The sequence below is a fragment of the Crocodylus porosus genome, unplaced genomic scaffold, assembly GCF_001723895.1.
Source record: "Crocodylus porosus isolate Cpor-Errol unplaced genomic scaffold, CroPor_comp1, whole genome shotgun sequence".
NCBI classification, from domain to species: Eukaryota; Metazoa; Chordata; order Crocodylia; family Crocodylidae; genus Crocodylus; species Crocodylus porosus.
Genome location: NW_017728931.1, coordinates 54,106,850 through 54,134,539, shown reverse-complemented (window position 1 = coordinate 54,134,539; position 27,690 = coordinate 54,106,850). Strand labels below are relative to the sequence as shown.

At 46.9% G+C, this 27,690-nt stretch overlaps 1 protein-coding gene and 1 long non-coding RNA gene across 4 annotated transcripts in view; one reads left to right on the top strand and one right to left on the bottom strand.

The window, feature by feature from the left end:
- Positions 1–1,805: 1,805 nt before the first annotated feature.
- The window catches only part of ZC3H7B (zinc finger CCCH-type containing 7B), a 65,391-nt gene continuing 39,506 nt past the window's right edge, over positions 1,806–27,690 (bottom strand). For all 3 annotated transcript variants that reach the window (XM_019544999.1, XM_019545001.1, XM_019545000.1), the window contains exons 17-23: positions 25,680–25,765; positions 15,386–15,519; positions 14,146–14,251; positions 10,687–10,795; positions 8,796–8,929; positions 6,881–7,044; positions 1,806–6,016 (exon numbers count right to left, since the gene is read on the bottom strand). In XM_019544999.1, the coding sequence (XP_019400544.1) occupies positions 5,824–6,016; positions 6,881–7,044; positions 8,796–8,929; positions 10,687–10,795; positions 14,146–14,251; positions 15,386–15,519; positions 25,680–25,765 (926 nt within the window). In that variant the 3' untranslated portion in view covers positions 1,806–5,823. The remainder of the gene's footprint in view (positions 6,017–6,880; positions 7,045–8,795; positions 8,930–10,686; positions 10,796–14,145; positions 14,252–15,385; positions 15,520–25,679; positions 25,766–27,690) is intronic.
- Positions 5,444–21,731, top strand: LOC109316726. The gene is made up of 3 exons (XR_002102904.1): positions 5,444–5,517; positions 11,044–11,046; positions 21,704–21,731. It is a non-coding gene; the product is annotated as an uncharacterized LOC109316726 (long non-coding RNA).

Genomic DNA, 27,690 nt, shown 5'->3' with positions numbered 1-27,690 from the left:
TCACCACAATGATATTTGCCTCTTCATGTTGCATTACTGTTTTACAGTGATACTCTATAAATGTGGAAAGACAGATGTGATCAATCAATGAATCAGTTTGAAAACCCATGTTAGGCCAAGCGTACTCAGATTGTGAGATTAAAATGCAACTTCATTAAAGGTCTTTTTTTTTTTTTTTTTAAACATTACCCACTCCTGGTTAGCCCACTGAGGGTGCACCTCCCATTTCTCTGACATTCTGTTCGGTTCATCCAGTACAATCTCTTCCACTGCCTTTCTCAGTTCTTCCTCCATTAAATTAGCATGTTATCTAACTTGCTGTGCAACCCTGGAGCCTTCTTCACTGGTGGCAAGAGCAATTCATGGCTCGCTCTCTTGCTGTTAAATGTTCGTGTTTTCACTTTAACTTGTTCAAGCCATTCATTGCTCTTTGACTTCAAGCTTCAGCACTCCTTCAGTGAACTTTGGTGGTCATTTTACCTTGAAGGTGTTTTCAGTTTGGGTGCATGTCCCTGAAGAAGATTCTCCTTTCTTTACCATGAATACTTAGCCCCATCAGTTTTTCTCCTCATGTCTTGCCTTCTGATCCTTCCATCTTACTCTATTGCCTTTTGTACTTTTACAGCTTTTTTCACAAATCGTGGAGACACACTCAACGTTCCAGGGAAAGGCATGCTACCTGCATAGAAGGTGCTTACAGAAGTTACCAAAGGGCACCTTGATCATAGTGTAACACAACAGTCTCACAAATTTTACATGCAGTATCTTGATAGACATTTTAAAACAGTGTTGGATTGTTTTCTTTGTATGGTTTTGCACTGCCAGCTTCATTTAGCCCGGCATCCTACCAGTGGATCATCCTCTGCCTGTGCCCTCTACAAAGCTGTTCTGCAATTTGTAACCAGGCTCCTTTTTGTAATCTTGAACCCATGGAGAGCTCATAATCTGTTGATCCCACAACTCCAGTCAGTATATGGGTATTTATAGAGCCCCCATCACAGTAGGGGCCAAATGCTTCCATATGACTTTCTTTGCTACATCTCCAATATTTGCATTATAAACAAGGGGAATCTCAGATGGATTTGCATTTAGGCAATTAGTGAAAATAGATGTCCTAGTATCAGATGTCCTTTAAGTCCCCTGTGTTGCCCCAGTGGATATAGTATTCCTATTAGATGAAAATCTGGGCAAGTATTTGGTACTGCCTGAGCTTCCAGTACCTAGGTGCAGAGGCCTGTGGGGAGTTTTTCATGATGCAATGCATTTTGTGAGGTTGTTTTACACAGAAACCTGGGTGGGGAAGGAACCATTTAACTTAGTTGCACAAAGCAGCACACACAGCAGAAGAACTCTTGGAATAGGGTTACAACCAGCTGGCAGTCAGCAGCTTCAAATCCTGGTTGCTCCATAATTATCAATGTAGAATGGGATCACAAACCTTGCGTCGACTCAGAATGAGGACTAAAATTGTATCTCCTGAATGGACTGCTTTCATATAGAAGACTGGCATACCCAGCAGAGACCTGTAATGTATCTGATGACACACATGCACATATGCACATTTGCAATGAGAAAGATAGCTCCACATTATACCAAAGGGTACCAGGTGCCCTTCAGTCCCTTGGCACAGGAACACCCCCTTTGACTTTCACACCCCATACTCACCACAGTATTACTTTATCCGAGATGCCCTAAAGCCCAAATAATGCTTTTCTGTGCCTTGTAGGAAAACACTGTCCCAACAAACCATCAGGAGAGGGTTTAAAGTGCACACTTTTATTTTCTATTACAAAGGCTAAAAGAAGCAAGTTTGTTTGTTTTTTATTAAGAACAAAACAAAAATGTTGTTAAAACGTCTACATTATTATCCTGGTACTAGATCTTTTGAAAGATACTAAGGTTTTCTTTTTAATAGTAAAGCGTGGTATTCTTGAATTATATTAATACAAAGACAATTTAAAGGACTCTAACTCATTACTATCCAGCTTAGAACTGAAGCATCCCCTTGTTTTCTTTCCCTTTGACATGCTAAGGGCCCATACATTTTTGACACATGATTTCATATGATATAAATATATGATTTTTCTTTAAAAGTCTGGTTAACTCCGACACCAGCTTCACATCAATCCCACCCTTGACCCAAAGGATTTTCACTAAATCCTTTAGTATTTAACAAACTGATTTAAATCAAATACTGTGCGTTTGTGTGCTTAAGGGATATATATTTTTTTCCTTATCCTTTTTTCTTTATTTTAAAAAAAAATCTCTTTTGTTAACACCCCTCAGAGCGGTTTCCTTGGTGAAAATTCTCCTCTTAGCTCCCACACCACATAAATGGAGAGGCTAGACTGTTATTGCAAGGTCTTTCATGAGTGCTTGGTTGACCGTGCTCCAAAAGCAATGCAATAACACCATGAAGGCCTACAGGTTAATTGTTGTGCTGCCAGTGCCGAGTATTTTTGGCAGGATGAATTTACATGCCCAAAGATCCGATGAACTTTTAAAAAGAGCTGTAAGGAAAATAAAATAAGGGTTCAAATCTGGTGCCTCTTGCCCTTGATAGTTCACTCACTAGTTAAGCACTTCAATACTCTTTCACAGAGATGGGATTGTAAGAACATCACCAGAGGGTTTTCAAAGGTATAAGAGAAACCTGTTCTATCCAGAACTTTACACCTGTCTATATTAAACCCTCCCTTCCTTCTTTATGTGCCCCCTTCCAAAACAAAGGCAATTACATTTAAACAGGAGATGCTGCGTTTCTTGGCCCGAGTCCTTTTCCATTACCCTCATTAAAAAGATTCCTTTGATACCACACACATATATAATATTATATAGAGCGATATATTTAATACCTGTGTATATATGCTTTCACGGGGGTGGGTCACATATATACACACTAAAACAAGTCTGGTGACAAAATACTGCAACACCACATATCAGGTTATCATATCAGGTAAAACAAAAATAGATACTCAATGCAGCACCTGTGACCACATCCCCCCCAACACACTTCCTCCCTTTGCCCCCTTCATAACAACAGGCCTGGGAACACTATCAGTTTGGAGAGGAGGGTGTGCAGAGCAGTTATTTTCTGATTAAAGAGATGGGGAGTTATTTAAATCACTCCCCTCCATAATCTAAATAAATGATCATCTTATCTTAAATCATGGCACAGCGAACACTAGAGTTACACTATAAATGCAGATTTGGTTTTAACAAAAATGCTTACCAGCATTCCCCAATGGTAATTAATTTCCCCATTGCCTAAAACAGGGTACAATCCTGCGGACTGATGCCCACTTCTCTGGTTTTGGTAAATCCTGCGGGTGGTGTGGCTGCTGAACACACATTGGGAAGGCAAGGATAGGGTAGCTAGAAAAAGGTCAGAAGAAATACAGTGTCTGTCCACCCACCCAAAAAACTGCAACGCCCCATGGGACCAGGGGGTAGGGTTGAGTGAGCACTGGGGGTAGGAGCTCCCCAGCTACCTTCAGTCTGGTGGGGGGAGGAGTGGGCAGCAATGGTGAAAGGATTCCCTCTTCTCCCAGTTCTATCATAAAGCACTCATCCTAAACAGGCTATGCACTTCCAGTGCCCTGGCATGCAAGGATCTCGCAGCGTTGTGCAGGCATTAGCGAATTAGGTCTCATACCTGGTAAAGCATTACCTCAGTTTTACAAGTAAGAAAAACGAGGGCTAGCAGCTTCTCCAGGACCAGTGAGTAGCAGAGGTAGAATGGAAAGACCAGAATCTAGGTCTCCTTGTTCCCATTTCTGAGACTGCAACCACTATGGAAGAGCTGAGCTAGCTGCCTCTACAAGAGTTTATAAAGATGCCAGCTGCCAGTTCAATATTTCCCATGTATTTACATCTACGTGATCTCTCTCAGCCACAGACATAAGTGTTACTAGAGTGGGAGGGAAGGTGTGATGAAAATGGCACCCAGCACCATGCAATGTACAGCCATGTTTTACTTATTATCCATGCAGCGCAGATACCACACCAGACAGGGCTCTGACTTCTCACTGGTATAATAATCCTGTAAGACACCCTAAAGAACAAGACATTTCTCTCAAGAAGGTAGAGGCGGAGTGCTCTGGAACCAATGCTGCTGTCTAGATGCATCACATGCATGTGTAGACTGAAGAAAACGATGGACAGGGAAGCTCAGTACGAACCATGCAGATACTGATACACCCACTCACCAGGTCCAGATGGAATAGGGCAAGGCACCAAGTTGGCCACCAACAAATTATCAGTCTACTGGCATATCCCCATTCTGTCAGAAGCTCACTACTGCCATTATAAATACTGAGATCCTGACCCAGGGGAGTTACGTAGGAAGGATTATTCTGCACTACAGTTCATGTCCATCTATCAGCGAACTAGGTTCCTCCATTTGAGCTTGATTAACTTTCTAATATAATTTATATCATACCAGTGTCAGAGATGTGAACTTCATCAAATCCTTTCACCACTATTCTAAAGAGGCCAGCATACAAGTGACACAGCAGACACTACAGCTGCTTGCAGCCTTTTCCTTAATACATTCCTGTATGAAAGACATGAGGCCATGCCCTTCCTTGGAGAAGTACAGCATGTTTTAGCCCCCCTCATGGATCCCCTCTCAGTAGCCACACTATACATCAGAGAATAGTGCTAGCTCCAAATGTCACAGAACCCATGAAATCACTTCTAATCATATTTTTTCGCTAAAACACTAAGTAACACCCTAAACTTTGGGCCTGTACTACTTAATAATGTCCACTTAATTGACTTTTAGCCTGCTTCTTTTGACGGAGCCTTCAGTCTTTACAGACAGGACTAGTATCTAAGCAATTAATTAGGTTACACCATTTAAAGAGGTAAACCCCCCCTGAGAGGAGAAGCTGACTGACTTGCCACAGCCAAAGGGCAAAAAAACAGTTACTTTCCTTTCTCTGGCTGATCTTACGTGTGCAGTCATACCAATTTAAGAAACATCTGATATTTTTTCGGTTCATGAAAAAGACATCAAACAATCCATTACCCATTCTCTCTTTGGCTACAATCAATCACAACAGGAAACAATCACCTATGACTGCCTTCAAACTGCCAAAAGTACTTCCCAGACCCAAGTCAACTAGGGAGTGAGACACCCATTATGCTCTTCAGCTGTCATGCGTGTCTCTGGGGAAGACTAAGGATCTAATTTTATTCCTCCACCATCAACCAGGAGTAGGAGCTCCGTCCAGATGTTTTAAGTCAAATGGATTTTAAGGCAATTCTTATCTGAGTCTCTACTATAGCTGTTTTGGTACAGTTCTTTCACATTTGCATGCCAAAGGAGATAGTTGGAGGCTAATTCATGATACTCCATGAATAAGGGACATATGTAACTTTACAGGCATGTTTGTTCCAAGAACCCTGACCCTTCACTTGGCTTTTCCTCCATATCTGCATTCTTTATATTGTGATGTCCCATAAAACAAGACAGCCAAGCTTGGAATCTGGGAACAGGGGAATCTTAACAACGTGATTCTCTTTCTCTTTTATGCCCCACTGGGGACAGCATTTGTTCCTTTAAATAAAAAAAAAAAAGGATGGGGAAAGAGAATTAAAATAAGAATGACAGAAAACAAATGTTATGAGCATGGCATTCGCTGGCCAAAGATGAATCAGTCTGTGATTTCATTCACCAATAAATCACCTTGGTAATCTTAAAACAAAATGAAAAAAAAAGTTCTCTTTGTGAGACACGTATCTTGAACTCTTTGCCACAGCCACCCTTTGAAAACCTGCCACTGTGTTTCTCCAGTCAATGGGTTCCCCATCCCTCCACTATACGCCATCCCTCAATAGGAAGTTGTATTTGCCAAAGTCGTCATCCCTGGGGCAAAGCAGCATGTCTTTGCGGGCTTTGGCCAGTTTCTGTTTCAGCACTTCCCTCCGATCCAGCCACTCGTTCAGCTCATCCTGGCCATGAGCATAGCGGCACTTGTCCCCGTCAGGGCAGGTCTTGGTCTTCTGGAACCTGCCAAGAGAAGAACAACAGCTCACTTGATTTAATGCGTTTAAAGGAGCAGGATTAAAACAGATTACTTGACTACTGTAGCACCTTTAAAAACTGCTATACTCTGAAAAACTTTGCAACCATCTCCTTAAATGGATCCATTTTCACACAGCAGAAATGTTGTCACCTCTGGAGGGAAAGTGGAGACTGTATAATGGTGCACAAGAAGTGAAGTAACTGTATTCAGTGGAGCAAAGGAGGGGATTCCGTTCAGCAGAAGGAAATCATATACATTAGTACTTGGGTCACATTTATAAACCAGCACTGGCACTCTTGAGAAAAATGCTGTGGGGACTTTAAACAGGCACAAGTAGCCAGGGCCCCAGTTGTTACACCTGAAATGGCACTTCCAGCACCATATTGCCTCCTCCAAACATTTTAAGACACTGATTCAGAGAGAAATGCAGATAAGTGAGGCTAAAACCATTTAATATGGAACCTGGGTTTTTCTGAAGGTGTTTCTCATCCTAGCAATGACCCAATCAGAGTCTGCTTAGCTTGTGAGAACTAATGTCACTGCAGTCAGCATGGCAGAGCAGTGGGGCTAAAGGTTTCTTTCCTTTCCCATGACCTAAGCTGCCATTGTGAGTGTGGTGAAGTACTTCTGCCTTTGAATTCTGCAGTGTGTCACTCATATGGGGGGGGGGGATATGAGCTCAATACCAAGGCACTCCTACAAGACTTGTAACCAAGGATGTTTCCATTAAGTTCTCACCCCAACTCCCATGTGCTGACATCCTTTGGGGCTTCCTATTCAGAGCATAGTGCCCCATCCAGGTCTGCTCTCCTCTCCCCTCCCCAGGGGAAGTGTTGCATGCTCCATACCTTTCACAGACCCGGAATTCACCCATGGGGAAGCGGTAGTTCCAGCAGCTGGAGTCATTATCAGAGGTGAAAACCTTTTCCTTGTGCTTCTCTGACTGGATGTGCTGTTGCCATTGCTTCTTGCTGTTACTGTTCTTCCCGCACAGCCAGCAGTGGTAACCCATCTAAACAGCACAGAAAGGCGGAGTGGCCCATTAGCACCACACACCCTGACCATCCCTGAGCTGGGAAGTGTAAAGAAAAAGATGCCTCCTCTAAGGGTGCACCAATAAAGACTTTTTTCAGTTGATATCAACAGCCGATTATTAACCAGCCATATTGACTGATACCAAATCTGACCGGTGATATGCAGCCCCACAGCTTGAAGAACAGCATTTGGCTGGTAAGCCTGTGTGAGGGGAAGGGGCATGGGGGCAGATTGAGGCCCCCACGGTGAGGGAGGGAGTGGGGCTGGGGCAGATGCTGCCCAGCCAGGGTGGGACGGGGCACAAGACAGAGCGGGCAGCTCGTCTTGGTGGGGCAGCTCCCACCACTGCATTCAGCCCTGGGGGAGACATGGTGGGCATGTGTCCCCCAGACCTGTGTGCAGGGCAAGGACAGGCTACCCACTGCAGGCTGGGGCTGGGGGCTGTGTTGGCCTCTTCTCAGTGCCAGGGCTGAGCTCGGGGCAGGCGGGGACGGCCCTGGGAGGGGGAGCTACAGGGTGGGTTACAGCAACCCCCAAATTTGCTGTAGCCCCCCCTCCCAGTGCCATTGCTGCCTGGCCTGCCCCTGCCAGCCCCAGCCTGCAGTGCGCAGCCTGTCCTCACCCCACACACAAATCCAGGGGGCAGAAGCCCCCCATACTCCTCCTGGGGATATGCACAGCAGCAGCTGCACTGCCCCCTACACCTCCTGGATGAGACACCCGCTGCCCCGTCCCATGCTATGCCGCACCTGAACAGCACCTGCCCCAGCCCCAGCCCCAGCCCCTCCCTCACCATGGGGGCCTCAATCGCACCCCCCCCCGCCTCTTCCCCCCAGACTTAACGGCTAGATGCTGCTTTCCAAGCTGCTGGGCTGCATTCCTGGCTGCGTGCATGCATGCAGCATTTATCAGTGACATTATGAGCCACATCAGCCAAAAAAAGCCAACTGCCAATAATGTCATTTTTCTTTTTATTGGTGCCAATACAATATGGACCAATATACTGGTATACCTCTAGTCTTTTCCCCATCACCACTCTCCTGTCATCCCCACCATTTTTGTGCATCAGTGCTAGGAACAGCAGCTGCTGGTCAAAGGGGACCACACTGATTTCTCTGATTTCAATCAATGGACCATACTCCTCATGACTGGCCAGAGGAATATTGCTGAACAATTAAACCAGGTTTCTCCACACTGTGCTGGCCAACTTGCACCCCTTCCCAAAATCTTCCTGCTGCTACATGCTGTAAGGCTGCCTATGACCCCCTTCTTATCTCTCTCTACCCAGCCACCAGTGGGCCCCTATTGGACCTGACTCCTACACATCTCTCATCCCTCACTATTTTCAAAATGGTCAGCAATGGCTTTGCTCTTCTGGGACTCCAAGGGTGGGCAGGAGCCCAAGTGGCCACCTGCAGTTTAAGGAAGCGGGACCTCCTGCCTAAGGTGTATTTTCATCTGCCTCTTGAATAAAATGTGTTCGATTGATGAAAGGTCCTAGAGCACCCTTGCTGAGGTGCAGCAGTCCCCTTCTGCTTCATCATGATTGTCCTGATTGTGCCTTTCCTAGAGTTTCAGCTGCTTCAACAGAAGTTCACCAAATTCTTTCCCAAAACAAGATTTCCAATCAGACCCGCCTCACAAAAGGCCTCCTGGAAGGAAGCATGAGAAAAGGAGGGGATTTGTCAAAATGAGGTGTAAGGGGATGGAAGAGAGAGATCCTATTACCATGATGTCAGCGTAGTCTGTGGGCATCTGGATCTGCTTCTCCCCTTCCCGTGATGTGAGCGGAGTCCCCTCTCCTGGCTTCCCAGGGTTGTGTTTCTTTAGCCACATGTCATAAGTCTGCTGCATATCCAAGACTGCACAAAGGGAATCAGGCAGGTTAGCCCAGACAACCCATCCAAATACACAAGCCAAGGAAACGGCATGGCTTGACAGGGCTGGTGTCCCGAGTGTGCAGCCCTTTTCCCTTCATCTGAAGTACAGACACTTCTGTGCTAAGGTACTGCCTTGGATGGCATTGTGTTAGCCCTCAAAGTGAGAGCACCTGAGGGAGGAAACTAACTCCACCTGGCCTAGGGAAGGGAGGAGCCACAAGGCCAGCTTACACAAGATATCCATGAAGGAAGGACAGACAGGTGATCCAACTTCTCTGTGGACTCAACACTGCCAAGAAGGTACCTGACCACCAATCCATACCCCTGGGTATTCCACTGCCTGCCTGAACAAAGCAGGAGTCTGAACACAGGTCTGTCAAACTCAATATCCTCAGAACAACCAGTGGGTCACTCTCAAGGAAAACTGGTGACATGCTATGGATGGAAGGACTATCCAATGGCTTATCTACCAGGACTATAAATGTTGTACATGTCTTTGTGGGCTTGCTAATGATCATAGTCCTGGTTACACTGGTAACATAAAGAACTAAACAGGAGATAACGAAGGCAAATTCCCCAGACTGAAAGAAAGACGGGTCTAAGTCTTTTGAGGCTTCACCCTTTCACCCAAGCAAGCACATCCAGACTGGGTGCATCTGCAAAACTCTCAGTAAACAAAGGGCTCAAAATACACCAAATAAAAGCTTCTCTCTCACCTTAGAAACTCTTCACAAAAAACTGACAAGCATGAGACTGTTACCAAAATAGTCAGCCCCAAGGTAGCACCCAGAGTACTCCAGACCTCTTGGGGTCTTCATGCACACGCATGTGATCAGCTGGTAAGGTAGGTAATGCATGCAAATTGATTGTTGTTTTCAAGACATGATCTCTCTGAAATGCTTTTGAGTAAGTAGACATTGCTTTAGGAGAGCTGGCCGGTCTCTCGACAGCCCTGTCACCGTCCCTGTGAGAACAGGAGTGCAGGTGCTGGATTGAAGCCAGACTGGCCAAGGTGCTCAGTGACCAGCACTGCTCTGCAGGCTCAAGCTCAGGCTCTGGTCCATAAGGAGCATGTCATGGGGTTGTGCCCCAAGAAGGATGATGGCTGGAAGACCAAGACCCAAGTCGGGTGCCCTCAAAGACACCCAGAGGGGGATCAAAAGTACAATTAACTCAGAAAGTGGGACATAACTGTATTATTAATTCAGGATTAAATTGTTGGTAAAGGGTGGTGTTCTGCATAAGTTTCATTCAGGACCTGAATTCAAACTGTACAAAAAGACATCTCTCAGTGTCTAGTAGGGAATGCAGAAGAACTGTGCAAGAAGCTCAAGGCTGGCATAGCAAAAGGGCTGCAGGCCAGGACTGGTGTTTTGGCAGAGCTCTGTATGGAGACAGGACTGGAACAGTAGAAGCTGCAGGTTAGGTCTGAGCTGTATTAACAAAGCTATGGTGAGAAAAGCCAGAAATAGGATAGCTAGACTGTGTGCAGAATTGAGGTACCTTGGCAGAAGAGGGTATAGCATAGCTGTGTACAGCCTGGGGAATATTCACAGCTCCAGCCTACAGTCATAAGAACAAGACCCACCAAACAATTTCACCTTCTCAGCCCACAGGCTGGGGAACTAGGGGTCTTTTCCAACTTTGCCTCTACCCTCCACAACTGTCCACAAAGGACCCTGTGTTCTTCAGCTTCCTTTCTCCAGCCCCCACCCACACACCCACATTTCACCACTCACTTTTATTTTCCTTCATGAAGGTCCACATGTCTCTCTCCTCAGGGCTATGGGCAAAAGAGCAGTTCCCAACATACTGGCACTTCCTGCCATTTTGCGCATGGATACACAGCTGTCAAGAGATGAAAAATGAAACCTTCTTTGTTAGACACACACAAGTGAAAGGGGCTAGGCAATCAACCAAGATGTTGAGTCAAACATGGCAGAAGGAACGAGGGGCACTCTTTCCTGGGAACCCTTAAGATGTGGGATAAGTGATTTTTCTATAAATCAACAGGTAGGTTGGGTTCAGTGTCCATCCTCTCACTGCCTATACACTGATCCTAGATGCAGGTAAGATCTCTCCTGGCCTCAGGTAAGATGGTGGAAAGCAAGCTGGGGTAACCCAAAAGTAATCTTGGCTTGCCACATAGCTCAAGGGACTCTCACCCAACTCCTTTTCAGCCTGACAAGCAGTTGTCTTCAGGAGATGGTGGGAATTTCTAAAGGAAGTACAGAGATCCAGGATGAGCTAAGCTTCAAAATTCCCAATAAGGAAATATTGCTAGAAACAGCAGTGAACTTCCTCAGTGCATTTCCACTATAATTTTTGCAAGTTATATACACTCTGAACATTTTTATTCTCTAAACCGGGGTGGGGAGCAAAATATGGCCTGTCCTGGGATTTTATCTGGCCTGCAGTGAATCCCTCAGCCCTGCCTGGCACAGGCGTGGGGGGCAGCCTGGGCCATAGCATGTGTGGCTGGTCCTGCCACCCCTAGGTGGGGCAGGGGCTCCTTCTGGCTCTGCTGCTAGTTTCCCCACTGCTGAGGACCCAGCCTCTTTGGCCAGGCACCCCAGTCTGTCCACCCTGCACCCATCATGAGGGGCACCAGATGGAGCGGATGGGTAGGGGTGACCATGAAGACCAGCCGGAAGATTGCACGATGGCTGCCCACAAAGCATGTCTTCTGGGAACAAAGCGGAGGGTTCACTCTCCAGCAACATTTAGCCTGGTATCTTTTCCACAAACACTAACACACACACATGCACCAATTTGTAAACAAATGTGAATGCCATGGGCAGGGTGTGCTCAGCCAGGTGGATGGCATGGGGCCACAGGTGGGCGGGAAGCAGTGCCCAGGAACAGGACAAATGGGCAGAGGCTGGGATCAATGGGCAGTGACAGCACACGGCCAGGACCTGTGGCAAATTGGCATGCACTCCCCACATGGCAGGGACCTTCTATACCTGACTTCTCTTCCCTTCTAGTAGCAGGTCTGGAACTAGAGAAAACTCAAGGAGCTAGGTTTCTTCAATTTTGGTAGCTCAGGCCTTACAAACTGTAAGGCTAGCCATGACTAAACTGATGGCTGGAGTCCTGCCCATATCATCAGTGGACCCAGATCATTACCACATGGAAGCTGCATAGTGGTCTGTGCAAAAATACTTTCATAGTTTTAATTCAGTGCCAGGTAAGAAAGCATCTGCCTGTGCCCAGGTCTCACACACTACCTTCCTGTTGCAATTTCAGCAGAAAGGCTGAAGAATAAATATATCATCAGAGGCTTAACTATTCTCTCCCCCTTGGAAGTGAGAGGTGTGTTAGCAGGGCAGCAGCAGGAGGACGACTGCACCATGGCTGCCCACAGAGCATCTCTTCTGAAAACAAAGAGGATAGTTCACTCTTCAGCAACATTTAGCTTGGTATATTTTCCACAAACACTAACACATACACGTGAACCAATAAATCAAAGAAAGGCCTCGTGAACACTCCAGCAACACGGGTGCCAACATTTGGGGCTGATTAGCCAAGGGACAGTAGAGAAAACAAAGGGTGACTTCTTCTGTGTCAGAAGCTGGATCCCATTTCCTGTAGTTCTCATGCTTTGCTCTGCGCTAAGGAGACATTCCACAAAGAGTCTCTTATGCTGGCAGAGTCCACACCCCTCTCTTCCACCCTGTGGCTGAATTTCCCTGCGTGAGAGTCAACTTAACAATGGATTGTGACCTATTTCTCTTACACAAATACACACACACAAACGCATAAGATTCTGGCTTTGGACAGAGAGGAAACAAACAAAAACTGATTAGAAACAGTCTTTAAAAACTCCCCAGACTTAAGACAGTTTCCCAGGAATCAGCAATATCGCTTTAAAAAAAAAGAAGTCTTTGGACACTGAAAATTGACAGTGATGACAGATCAGCCTTTTGCTTCCTGGAGAAGTGCAGGGAAAAAAATCTCTCTCATTAAAAGGCGCTGCATGCTGAGCAACTGAGGAATCACACTGCCTAAGGAGCCAGAGGATTTGGAGATACAACTTCCTTGTGCGAGAGAGAAGAGGGCCCCAGACACTTTCACCTGGACTGTCTTGGCTATAGAATAAGGGAGAACCAACACTGAGATGAAAGGGAAGAGAGCTCTACATTAACTGGAGCTGGAGCTTATTCCAATATCCTCCTTTTTCATCAGGAAAAAAAAAGGAGAAGGAAAACTGCCTGCCATCATACACTGAACTGGGGTTGCGGTGGACTTCATACATTTTCTTGCGGCCTGGGCCTTTGCATCGAAGAAATTTATATTAAAATCTGTTTAAAACTCATTAAATGGGTTTTACCACTAGCAGAAGCTGCTGAGTTGGATGCCTCTGAGACCAAGGCCCACCACTTACCAGCAGAAAGGTGCAAAAAAGGCAGGAGGGTACAAGCTTCTCTTAGGACTGCTGCCTTATGTCTGGTCTGGTCTGGAAAGTGGTGGCATAAGGCTGAGAATTTTTACTGGGGTGCACCAGTGCTCCTGCTGGGACTTAAGCCCCAAGGCTCCTGTCTAGCGGATATTCTCTCCTAATTGTGGTCAGGAAGGAATTTTATCCCATGATGGTATGGACTGTGGGGGTTTTTGCCTTACTCTGTAGTGGGGGGAGCATAGCTCTCTCCCTGAGATCTCCTGAGTGTATTTTTAATAATCTTTGCAGCAGCAGGACATTGACTGCCACTGCCCCTTTGCTTTACTGTGCCAGATTAGGGTGTTATGGTTTTAGTTGTGTCAGGGTTGACTGTACAGTTCTGCTAAGAGGTTAGATAATGGATCTGCATGGGATGGTTCAGATAGGGAAGATCCTGCCTCAGGCAGGGGGATGGACTAGATGACCTACGGAGGTCCCTTCCAGCCCTGCTTCTCTATGATCTCACTCTGGGAGGTGGCGATAGCATTAACTGCAGTATCAAAAACCTACATGGTGGCTGCTGCATCATTTCTTTTTGTACCAGGTCACAGTGCTGCCTGGTTGAGGTGAAACTGATCTCTCTTCATGGCCCACAGGTCTCTGCTTTCCACCTCAGAGGACATCCACCTACCTGTCAATCTACTGTCAGTGTTCACAAAACACCTATCACCTCAACACCTATGCACTGCTTTGTGCATAAAGTGCTCCTGAAGGAAGGAAAAGGACTAAAAAGCTGTGCTGGGGGTATGGCACTTACGTCGTATTGCTGTGGGAAGTTACGGATGGAAGGCAGTGGTCGGACAGACACCCACTTCTTCTTTGCTTTGGACATCACCAGCAGGACGCGGCGCTCCTTTGTCCAACTACAAAACAGGAATAAAAAAAGACCAAAAAATAAATCAAATCAGGGATGGACAGTAGAGAAGGGCACGGGGGCCCCAAGATACCCTCAACCTCGTGCCAGAACCCTCAGAAGAGATGAGCTCCTGAGCACAGTTTGCCTTCTCCACAAATTGGCCAGTTAGATGCATAGCTATGTGAGCATATGTACTGCCCAGAATTGCAGCAGAGTGGCTGGAAGAAGGGATTTTTCACAGGGTCTGGAACTCTATCAAGAAAGCCATAAGCAAACCCCTCCCCCAGCTCCCATGCAGTGTTGCTGTTGGGCTCTTAAGCAGCTGCAGTGTTCCACCCAAAGCGGTTGACCTCTGTGCGCCAGTCTGTCAAAAACAGTAAGTGAGCCTTCAGGACAAAGGCTGCTGTAGAAATATAAGTCATTACAGATACAGTGTCATGAACAGCAGACTGTCATTAGACAGGTTGCTGTTCCACATTGCACTAGGAAAGAATCTGAATGGAATACAGTGGTAAAAAGCCCAGCTTGATGCAACGCTTGCCCAAAGAGAAGTAATACACTGTGGGAAGTGAAGGTGATAGGCCTTCGCTGTGTCACCAGGTCAGACTCCCCTGTAATGCTGTATTCAGCTCCTCGCACGTCAGCACCAGAAAAAGGCAGGGAGGTTTGAAAGTGCTCTGGAGAGCAGTAACAAAAATTATTATAAAGGGCTGCAAGGTGTAGTGTGCATTCCTTGGCTAAAATACCACTAACAGTAATACAATAACCACCTACAAGAATGGGAGAGTGCAAACAAGGTCAGAGAAGAACTGTTTTGGGTGAATGTAACAGAGCTGGGAAGAGAGGGAAAACACAGGCTCTTTTTAACTAAGATGGTGGACTCCTAAGTTATTTCTTTGTAAAGTACCAAGTGCATAAGTGGCACTCCATTCAAATGGCAAATGCAAGAACTTGAAGTTGAAAAACATTTGATAAAAGCAGCATTTGTTAAACAGTGGAATAATCTCCCAAAGGGAACAGGCTCGGGGAAGCACTCACAGCCTTTTCAAACTGGCTGCACAAAGCAGTGGACAGCACACAGCAGTGGGGAGATTGACTTTTAAGACAAAGCCAAGAGGGAGGAAAAGGCAAGAACACTCACCAGTGACGTGCTTTGGCATTGCAGTATTTGAGGTCTTTATCTGGCTCCACCACCTGTCCATTCCTCCAGCACTGGCCACAAACAAATTTCATCTGGAGGTCAAAGGTGCTTGATGTTGGAGACCGACTGGAAGCCTGTGAAGGGTCACAAGAAGGACAGCTCAAGCAAATGGACCGTAACACCCTGCCCCTCGCCAGTGCTCCATGTAGTCACACCCCTGTGCGCATTGATACCCTGGGACAATGCAAGTTCTCCAAAGGCAAAAAAGGATGTGCCTTTATATACACAACAGAGATGAACATAGTATGAAAGCTAGGACAGTATGGTTTCCTTACGCTTGCCCATTATACAGTTTTCCTAGTTCTCCTGAGGAAGGCATGAAGCCCTCCTCAACAACGCACTTCTGTGTGCAGTTCTGTCTACACTACTAATACTGATCCAGAGCTCAGTTTATGCCCAGTGATGTAGGGGGGAGAAGCTGCACAAACGTGATGGAGATTCAGCCCAGGACAGGTGGCTCAGCAGTTGTACCAACAGCCTCCCTGAGAAATTCTAGCAGAAGCCTACAGTTCGGGCCCTGCAGAAGCTCTGCTAGCAAAGGAGGCCCCCTGGGGCCTACATATGAATTAATGTGTGCACACTAAATCCAGGCACCACAATCCATTACTAAATAAGAGCTGGAAGATCAGGGTCCCCCTGCCCTGGGCTACACAGTCAGAATTCAACCTCTAAGCCCAGCCTAGACAGGCACACCACGCTGCTAGCCATTACATGTGCTCTTGATCCAGTCACATGAGTCAAGAGGCCTGAATCCTATACCAGCTTCTTTCAGGCCTTTTCTGGGCAACTTCTGCCGAGTCATGCCCGGGACACTTACATGCCTGTACACCAATGCCAGGAGCCTGGGGAACAAACAGGAGGAACTGGTTCTCCTTCTAAACAAGAATGACTACAATCTCATAGGGATAACGGAGACCTGGTGGGACTCCACCCATGACTGGGCCACAGGTATAGACAGCTATACATTGTCCAGGAGAGACTGTGTAGACAAAAAGGGAGGGGGTATAGCTCTCTCTGTTCAGGAAAGCTACATGTCCCTGAAAGTCGACATTGGCATCCAGGGTGGATGACTGGAGATCTTCTGGGTTAAAATCCATGGTGAACATGGCACAGGGGACAATGGTAGGAGTCTACTACGGAACTCCTAACCAGGATCAAGAGCTCGACCAGGAATTCGCCAAGGAACCTGTTGAGGCTGCACGTTCCCAGTGCATGGTTGTCATGGGAGACTTCCACTACCCAGACATCTCATGGGAAGAGCACTCGGCCAAATCTGAATGATCGCAAAGCTTCCTTATGTGCGTGGACGAGCCCTACCTGACCCAAGAAGTCTATGGACCAACAAGAGGCAAAGTGCTGCTCAACCTGGTACTGGCAACAGGGGATGATCTAATCAGCGACCTAATGATTGAAGGGAAGCTGGGAGACAGTGACCTTGAACTGATCACCTTCACTATCCACCATAAAGCTGGCAAGTCAGTCAGCAATGCAGAAGTCCTTGACTTCAGGAAAGCTGACTTTGACAAGCTCAGGAGGCTTGTTGTTGAGGCCCTAAGGGACCACGACCCAAAGGGGAGGGGAGTTCAGGAAGGGTGGTTGCTCCAACTGGCTACACGTATCAAAGACAATAAAAAGTCCTTTTTTATATATGTGGGGAGCCGGAAGAAAAGCAAGATAACACTGGACCCCTGCTAAACCATATGGGACAGCTGACAACCGATGCCCAGGAAAAAGCCAACCTGCTTAATGGATATTTTGCGTTGGTTTTTCACCAGCCCCAAGGGATGGCCCTGCTCAGTATGGTACAGGACGGCCAGGATGAGGGAGAATTGCTACCCTTCATCAATGTAGACCACGTGAAGGAACACCTGGAGAGGCTGGACACCTTCAAGTCAGCTGGCCCAGAGAGTTTATACCCCAATTAAGGAGCTGGCAAGCATCATAGCTCAGCCACTGGCATGGATCTTCGAAAACTCACTTATAGATTCATAGATGTAGGGTCGGAGGGAACTTGATCATTAAGTCTGACTTCCTGCCCTGGGCAGGAATGAATACTTGTCTCATATGACCCCTACTAAGTTTAAGCTCATATGACCCCAGCTAGGTAGTTATCAAGCCTCCTTTTAAAGACCCCTAAGGTAGGAGCCAGCACCACTTCCCTTGGAAGCTGGTTCCAGATCCTGGCCACCCTGACTGTGAAGAAGTGCCTCCTGGTGTCTAGCCTGAACCTACTCTCAGTCAAATTGTGGCCGTTATTCCTTGTTACTCCGGGCAGCACTTGGAGGAACAGAGTCTCACCCATTCCCCTCTGGTCCCCCCCAGAAGTTTACAGATGGCCACTAGATCCCCTCTCAGCCTTCTCTTGTGAAGGCTGAACAGGTTCAGGGCCTATAGCCTCTCCTCTCCTTGTAGGGGCTGCCCTGCTGCCCCCCAATCACACGAGTTGCAGATGGACCCTCTTGATGTTGGCCTCATCCCTCTTGAAGTGCGGTGCCCAAAACTGGGAGTAGTACTTCAACTGTGGCCTGACCAGTGTCACATAGAGGGGGAGGATCACCTCCTCGGACCTGCTCGTGATGCATCTGTGGATACATGACAAGGTGAGGTTAGCCTTGCTGACCATGTCCTCCCATTGGTGGCCCATGTTCATTTTAGAATCGATGACTCCAAGATCTCTTTCTGTCACTGTGCTTTTGAGAAGGGAAAGTCACTCAACTCATGGTGCTCAGGTGACGTGCCTGAAGATTGGAAGAAGTTCAGTGTGGTGCCTATCTTCAAGAAAGGTAGATCTGAGGAACTACTGGCCTATCAACCTGACCTCTACCCTGGGGAAGATCTTGGAAAAAAATATCAAAGAGACCATTCTTGATAAACTGGCTGATGCCAACATCCTGATGGACAGCCAGCTCCGTCCTTGGGCCTATACTCTTTAACATCTTTATTAATGATGTGGACATTGGCATCAGAAGGGGACTGGCCAAATTGTCGATTACACCGAACTTTGGGGTAAAGCGTCCACACCTGAGGACAGGATGGTGATCCAGGCCAACCCAGACAGGCTCAGAAAATAAATGGATGAAAACCTGATGGCTTTCAACACCAAAAAATGCAAGGTACTCCACCTTGGGAAGAAAAACCCACAGCACGCTTATAGGCTTGGCAGTGCTACACTTGCTAGCCCCAAGTTCCTTTTGACTGCAGTGGTCATGATTGACCATGGGATGAATATGAGCCACCAATGTGATGCTGCAGATGGTAATGCGAGCAAAATTCTGGCCTGCATCCACAGATGCTTCTCAAGCAAATCCCAGGATGTCATCCTCCCGCTGTATTCAGCCTTGGTGAGGCCGCAGATGGAGTACTGCATCCAATTCTGGGCTCCACAATTTAAAAGGACATGGAGAAGCTTGAGAGAGTCCAGGGAAGAGCCACGTGCATGATCAGAGTGCAGGAGAACAGGCCTTATGTGAGAGGCTGAGAGCCATGGGATGCTTCAGTCTGGAAAAGCGCAGGCGCAGGGGGGACCTGGTGGCTGCATACAAGTATATAAGGGGTATACATCAGGATCTGGGGGAACGCCTGTTTACCAGAGCGCCCCAAGAGATGACAAGGTCAAATGGTCACAAACTCCTCCAAGACCGTTTCAGGCTGGACATAAGGAGGAACTTCTTTACTGTCCAAGCCCCCAAGGCCTGGAACAGACTGCCACCAGAGGTGGCACAAGCACCTACTCTGGACTCCTTTAAGAGACATTTGGACATTTATCTTGCTGGGATCTTTTGACCCCAGCTGACTTCCTGCCCCTGCGTTAGGGGGCTGGACTCAATGATCTTCTGAGGTCCCTTCCAGCCCTAATGTCTATGAAATCCATGAAATCTATGCACAGCAGACCTACACCTTTTTGTTTGCATCCTAAAACTTAAGAGTCCAAAAAGGGCAAGAGGAAACAAGTGGCATTTGGCCTACAGCTCAATTTGGGCATGAGTGGTTGTACCCAGGCACAGAAGGGCACTGGGCATGCAGCCAGGATGTGCAAGATGACGTTTTCACAGGAGCGCGCCAAGGTACAAATGGACTGTGGAGCACAAAGGTTTGGTACCAGGTAACATAACTAAATACCTGTTACCAGGTAACCAACTCACAACCAGCTGTCCCCTAGGACTCTTCATCCTGGGCACTTCACAGTGAGGAGGGAGAGGGAGAGGGAAAGGGAGACTCTTCTTGACAAGTGGTGTGTTCAGCAGCCATGCAGATCCTATGCATAACACCCAGAAGGTGGAGACAATATGCCGCAGGCCTAGTGTATGGTACAGCACCCAATCACATTCCAGGAAGAGATCTATAGGTCACCTATAGTGACCCGTCTCTGATTGAATCTTTCAAAAGGTGCATATTTGACAGAGAAGACTGAGCTGAACCATTGTGAAAGGCTAAACAGGAAATGTTGGGAGCTGGCCTTCACCTGCATTGGCTCAAGTCCCTACTGCGCTGGGTTTCTTAGCAAGATCCTTTCAGAGAACACTGGGTCTCGCAACGTCAGTAAGTTGGCCCTGTTCATTTGCACAGGGACCTCTGTCAGTGTAATGGTCAGGAGGCAAATTCGCATATCCGTTTTCACCGAAGTGGATGGCACCAAGAACAAGTCAGGATGGCTGCCAGGTGGGTAAGCAGAGGCACAATTTTAATAGCTGGGATCTCACAGGAGACTGCCTCCCCCCCCCCCCCAGAAACCCACGTAGATGCTGCAGAAAACCATGGTTTTTCCTTAAAGACATGGCTTACAGGCCCTGTTTTAAACCCCTACACATCACCCAAGAAATTATTTATCATGCCTCCCAGATCCAAGAGCTGGTGATATCAGCTGTCAAGGTAATTCTGGTAACCCACTCCATCCTACCAGCCCTGTTATGCCTGTTCTATTATCCAGTGTATATTTGTATATTTCACAACATAGCCACAATGTATCAGTTAGATCTACCTTAAGGGTCCCAGATTACTACATCAAATTCAAAGGATGACACTAGTCATAGCTGCCAGAGGCACTTTCTAGCTAATATTGATAGTTGTGGGCAGCTATTCCATGAAGCTCTGGCAGAAGACAGCTAAGCACATTCCCTGAGGCATGCCATGCAAAGCATAGCATGCTTACCACTAGCAATGGATCCAGCAAGCAAGTAGCCTCACTGGAGACTGGGAGAAAAGCCTAAGTCAAAGCAGCTGCTGCAACATGACCGTACTGGTAAAGACATGACGTATGCCTGGCAGACTGATGATAAATTAATGGCCTGGAAATCAGTGCCTTGTGGTGTTGCAGCACATTAAGTCAGTCAGAAGTGCCTCCAGTTGTAGCAACACCCATTGTTACAAAGCCAAACTAGAGCACTACCACAGCAAAAACATAGCTAGCAAATAGTAGCAACCAAATAAATAAAGGTTTTGGCAGGCTACTCTTTGACTTTTGAAGCAAAAGATGCATTATAAAAACAAACAAAAAAAAAACCTCCTTCCCTCTCTCCCCCTCACTGCTTAAGCATCAATTCTGAGGGTCAGTGGTTCTGCAGCTGGTAACCTCCAGTGGCTCCGGGCAGTTGATGGTTGTAGGGCGTTCTGTTAAGTCTACAGTTAAATTCATCAGCAGTTTGCCTTTACAGTGTGGCAGTCTCTGATCAGAAACTCCTTAGATGAGCTCTGGTATTTAGCCAGAGAACTCCACACCATCTGAGACTGATCCAAGCACCACTCCTAGCATGCACAGTGAGTCATTAGCACTGTGAAGCCCAGCATGCTGTCCTTATATTGGTTACTGAGAAAAAAGAAGAAAGACACCTAGCAGCTGAGTCCAAAAGCCAGTTTGGGTGACCACAGTGGTTTTAAAACCTACTGGAGATGTCTTGTTCTTGAGGACTAAAGGGCACCTCGAGAAGCTGGCTGTAAAGCATTTTCATTTAACGCTCCTGGTAATTGCACAGAATGGGAGAAGATGGGTTTGTTACTACCGTACTCCTGAGAAGTTGTTTTTATTGGGCAACTGAGTTACACAGCTGGAAGAATGGCTGAATGAACATTATTCTGGATGAGCATGCTTAGAACAGGGACAATACAGACAAATATAAACTTTCCTTTCCCGGGGGGCTTTGCATTGCCCCCAGGTTTTCCGCAGTGACTTAACAATCATTCTGAGAAGTGACTGCCTGGGGCTCACTGGGGCAGGAGCAACAGCTTGTTGTTAACACATTTGACTTTAACTGGCCACATCAGATTCTCTCTCTCTCTCTCTCTCTCTCTCTAAACCAGGGGTTCTTAACCTTTTTTGTGCCATGGACCCCTTTGGCAGTCTGGTGAAGCCTATGGACCCCTTCTCAGAATAATGTTTTTAAATGCATAAAATAAAATACATAGAGGTTAGTGAAAATAAAGATGTAATTTTTTTCCCATCCAAGTTCACGGACTCCCTGAAATCTATCCACAGACCCCTTGGGGGTCCATGGACCCCAGGTTAAGAGCCCCTGCTCTAAACATACGTGCCATGCTGTGTCAGCACCAGGCTTGGAAGCCAAGAGGTGGTGTGAGCAACCAGCCAGCACTTCCTAGCTGTACCTGCACCACATCCCTGGTGCCACATCTCACAGAGAACTCCAGAGACACTGGCCCCACAGCACAGCTCCAAAGCAGCTACATGCAAAACAGTCCTAGTGCTTGTTGAGAAGGTTGGTCATTGTATCAGTCCTGTTTCAACTATCAACCCTATCCTCACCTCCCACAGGCTGTGATAGCAGCCACAGACGCATTCCTGATTCCACTGCTTCATATCTTTGCAATGATAACACACATGTCTTGGCTTCATCCTCGTCTCCCTGTTTGCTGTTACTTCCTCTCCAGAGTCTCTGGCTGCTGCATTATCTGTACATTTAGGGTCTGACCTTCTCATGAGCTGAGATGCCGCAATTCTCAGCGAGTTGGGGTGTGGGTGTGAGGGGAGAAAGGGGGAGAGAAAGGGGGAGAGAGTTAAAAGCACTCAGTGTGCCACAAGACTGGAACCTAGGTTTTTTAAAGCTCTGCAGGGTGTTTTTGTTCTCTTATGATTTCTGCCATGCTAACATGTAGGTGCAGACTTCCACTAACTTCAGTGCAGCTAGCAGAGTATGAAGTTTATAGACAAAGATTTCAACCTTGTACCCCTTGTTCAGGACTTGATTCAGCAAAGCAACCAAGCATGTGCTCAACTTCACAGAAGCTGTGTGAAATCCCATTGATGTTGACAGCACTTAAGGAAGTTTCTTTAAATAATCCTGTATGCACACAAATGCTTTGCTGAACCAGAAGGCATGTAAGCACATGCTCAAAAGGTTTTGCTGAATCAGACCCCAAAGAGCTAACTAATAAAACAATCATAATCACAGACAGCTCCAGGTGAAAACATCAAATACTACCAGCCCTGCTAGAGTCTGAATGAGTACAAATGCTTTCACCCAACAATTTCTAACTAAAAATCATACTGTGAAAATTAAAATGCTGTTTTTAAAAAAACACCAAGTTCAGTTTTTTTCCTGCATTAATTTCCCATCCCCGTTAAACTGTCTAATCACCAATTTTATTGTTTACTTCAACATTTGGCAGTTTTAAAATTTTGGCTTTCTTCCTGCATTGCAATTTTCCTTCTTTCCTGTAACTGATAAGAGAAGCAATGTTCAGAATTACTGACAGCAGCCTGAAGTGAATATAAAAAGTGAAGCTGGAAGAAGAAAAGCTTGTGTGCTGGCTTCTCCATTGCTTAAGTCTGTAAATCAATACTACATGTGTTCCAGCTCCACCAGCTTTATGGGCTTAATGCTGGGTGAAACTTGATGGCCTACACTAGGCTGGAGGTCAGATTAGATTATCAGAATGGTCCCTGCTGGCTTTAGGATAAGGCAACCTGATGAGAATGGAGAAGGCAGGGAAGTAAAACAACAATGCAGCAGCTGCCCTCATGCTACCAGTAAGTGTTAAATTACCACTTGCCAAGTACCTGCCATTTACCTTCTGTCCTTCTAGTATGCTTGGAAAGGGCCCAGAGGGACCATTGCCATGAGTTCCGAGGGAGAACTGAGAACATGGGTCAAGAAAGATGGAATTTTCCAAAAGTTGCCTACCCCCTACCCCTGGCAGATTCCTCTCTGTGCCCTACAGGGAACCAGGAAAGGATTAAGCCGGGAGGGAGGGGGGGAAAATCTGCAGCATTCAGCAAAGTTCTGCAGGTCCTCAGAGCTCCAACAGCAACATGCAAAGATCTATGAACAACCTGAGCTCCCAGAAGGAAGTACTCAGCATCATGGATTCTGGGCTGCTGGCCCTTGCAGAGCAGCTTGCTGACAAGTGCCCATCCTCCTGCTCTTATAGACAAGTGGATGGGTCCAGTTCCTTAGGTTGCTTGGGTAGATCCACAGGAAGGGCAAAAAAAGTTGTTGGACACAGGAGCTATGACTAAAAGCACAAATGAAACCCCTGCCAAGGCCCACACTTCCCTTTACTACTGCTGAGTGTCATCCTATGTGTCTGGTGCCCTCCATATCAGGCGAGGACATCTGCTGTTGCAGAGACCCTGCCTGAACATGGAAGAAGCTAAGAAGGGACCATTCTAATTATCTAGTCTTACTTCCTGCAAAACACAAGCCAGAGGGCCTCCCACAGTCACTTCAGCAGTTCTGGTGGTGCTATACTGCATCGCTTAGAAAGACAGCCACTCTGCAGGAGAGACACGTTGCTCTCAAATGCAATGCTGAGCTAATCCCTGAGCTCACACTGTTTTCTACTGCCTGTGGATGGCGGAGAATACCATGGCAAAGGAGACAGCAGAACTGTGCAAGCATGACCCCAAGAATGAGCTGGCTATGGGTAACCCACATACCATAGCCCTTAGAAGGGTGCAAAGGCCCAGTGCAGGTGTACACACTTCCTAATGCATCTACCAGGGCCCATCGCACCTTGTGCTTTTGGCATCTGCACCCAATCATTTTCACAGTACCTCTACCTGCCTCAAAAAAAACACTGGGTCCTGCAGCAGTTGAGAAGGCAACCCTTCACCTCTGTTTCACATTCTGTGAAATAGGACAAATACCCACCTACCTTCTTGGGGTGCTTTTGGGCTATATCTGATCCTCAGATTCCTATGTATCCCACTTTGTCAGCTGAATCTTCAGGCATGAATTAAAGAACCAGGAATGCTGTGTTCTAATGTAAGAGCTGCTTTAATTTGACCCCAGGGCTGGGCTGGACTCCCCTGGTTACTCATCGGCTAGGCTCTGCTCCAGAACTAAGAATGCCCCAACCGGGCACAAAGAGAAAGAGGCAGCATCCATGCACTACCACTTGAAAGAACACAGAAGTGGAGCGATTCCTTCAGTTTAAATACGCACACTTCTCCAAGGTCAGCCCTGCCATGAGTGCTCGGCTTCAGGAAGCAGAGGTTTAGCAGTAAAGCTCTTCATCCAGGGCAGCCATGTGGCACCTGGGGCAGTACCAGCTCCTGCTGTGGCAATGGCTACTTTTGTACCCTCTCCCTCCACCCCCAACAAAGCAAGCACCAGGGCTACTGCCCCTGTTACTGCCCCCTCAGCTGCACTACTGGTAGGAAGGTTTGGACAGAGATGCAGGCAATGGCTTCCATCACAACAGGGGACCAACAGTGTTGCATCTGCTGTGCATCCTCATCCCTCCACAGTTGGCTAGGGCTACTAGGCCTGTTGACTGCCCCCGCCAGTACCAGAACTGCACGTGCCACCCCTCATGGGATAAACTCCCCCTACCAATTTGCTTTAAAATGGGTTCCCCCACAATAAAAGGTGTGTTGCCCCTTGTCCAAAGGGCAGCACATGTCATTTGATCCCTGGACCAGGAGAACCAGTGACTGCTGCATAAAGTACCTGGCTTGTGGTGGGGGGAAGCACCTCTGAGCAGCCCCATCTCCACAGTGGCCATGCAGGGAGCTGTCCAGGCTGGCATGTGGAAACAGCAGGGCTTCAACCCTTCCCTGAAAGGTACCTCGGGTCTATCCCATGTCTGGCACTGCACACTGTCCTGCTTACTACGGCACAAAGGAGGCACCCAGTGCCACTGCTCCTGGGAAGGGAGTGGCGATATATGCTTTCTACCCGGTGAGAAGTGGCAGGGGGAGGGGAAGGGACAGATGTGCTAGAGCAATAGGCAACAAGAATCCAAAGGACACAGATCAGTCCCAGGGCCTGAGGCTTCTTACCATGCTGTTTGCTGGTTTGCTGGCATATGCCTCCATCTGCTGCCAGTATTTTTTGGATTCTTGCACAATATCTTCGTGGGTCATTCCTAGGAAAGACAAAGCAGAGGCATGACTCAGCATCCCCCCCGCCAATCAACTGCATCTCTTACTAACAAGGCACAGAAGTGGCTGAAGAAAACTATAAGGCCTTGTCTACATGCAGGTTCTGTACCAGTCTAGTTAAACCAGACCAACCTCTAATGTAGACAGAGTTACAGAGCTATAATGGGAGCATTATCCCAGTCAAGCTTATTTCCCTTCCCTACAGGAAGATGGCATACCTTTGTCACTACAACTGCACCCACCTGCTTTAATTAAGTTAATATCATTAGTGTGGGACATCTTGTGTGTTCAGACAAGATACAAGGACTGATCTACACACAAGCTGTCACCAGAATAACTAACCTGGGTGTACTTCACACCCTTCAATATTTGGCTGCAAGTTGTTGTGTAGGCACTCTTATTTTAGAAGATTCCCATTTCAGTTTTGCTGAAGCTGGGGGAAAAAAAATGAAAAATGACAAAAATGCTGCCTTGGTCAGACTTTCTCTCAAGAATTTTCCACTGATTGGCTCAAGTACCTGAATACCTATCTGAATACCAGCTCTATGGGCACAGAGACACTGTCAGAGTAGCAGAGAGTGACAGACTAGCAGTTTTCTAATATACAGGCATGTAGAAACGAGTTATCTGTGATGAGGACTAGTTGGGCTACGGCTGCGCAGTTTAGAGGTGGAGGATGAAGGTGATTTAAAATGTCCAACCAACTTCCAGCTGACTAAAAATAAGTATGCCATGGATAATTGTTTTAATAAAGCAACACTGATGCAGAGAGGCAGCAAAGCTGTATATATTACCATGACTGAAAGCTTTTATTATATAAGCTCTATTATCATGGAATACCACATGGATGCTATTCTCTGATCTAAGATGTTATGTGGCATAAGTCCTGCTAGATCAGGACAGTGAGCTGGGAAACTCCACAGCTCTGATCCAGGCTCTAGCACTGACTTGTCAGGTAGTCTTGGACAAGCCATAATGTTCCAAACCCGTTTCCCCTTCTGCAAAACAAAAAACACTTGCTGACTACCTTCCAGGCAGGCTGTGAGCATTAAAACTGGTGCAGTGGTTTGAGAAAAAAAAATGCTTGGTGCTACATTAAACATTACTACTCATCAAGGGTGTCCACAGAGACCTTTGAAATGAAGACTGCCATCTGTTTAATACTGCACGCCTCCCAAAACAGAACTGTTTTTCTGGCAATCTCTTTGCTTGATCCTACATATTATGGGTTTCAGGATGTACTGTATAGAGTCCACACATCCAAAGTTCCACAGTCTTCAATAAGGTGCAGAATTTATTGAACAATTCAGCTCCTACCAAAGGATCAAAGTAATATAATCTAAGCCTTATTAAAAAACAGGCAACCAACGTTTTTAGGCCTTAGGGTTGGGAAAAAAACCTTCCTAATATAGTTTCATAGGTAGTAGGATTGGAAGGGACCTGAGCAGATCAAGTCTGACCCCCTGCCACGGCAGGAAAGAGTACTGGGGTCAAACGACACCAGCAAGGTGATTGTCTAGCCTTGTCTTAAAGACCCCCAGGGTAGGAGCCAGCACCACTTCGCTTGGAAGTCGGTTCCAGATCTTAGCCACCTTACCGTGAAGTAGTGCCTCCTCATGTCTAGCCTGAATCTACCTTCTGCCAGCTTGTGACCGTTATTTCTAGTCATTCCTGGTAGTGCTCAGGGCAACAGGGACTCCCCCAATGCCTGCTGGTCCCCCCTGACTAGTTTATAACAGGCCACTAGATCCCCCCTCAGCCTTCTCTTGTGGAGGCTGAACAGGTTCAGGTCCCTTAGCCTGTCCTCGTAGGGCCTGCCCTGCTGTCCCCTGATCATGCAGGTGGCCCTCCTCTGGACCCTCTCCATGTTGTCCACATCCCTCTTGAAGTGCGACGCCCAGAAGTGGAC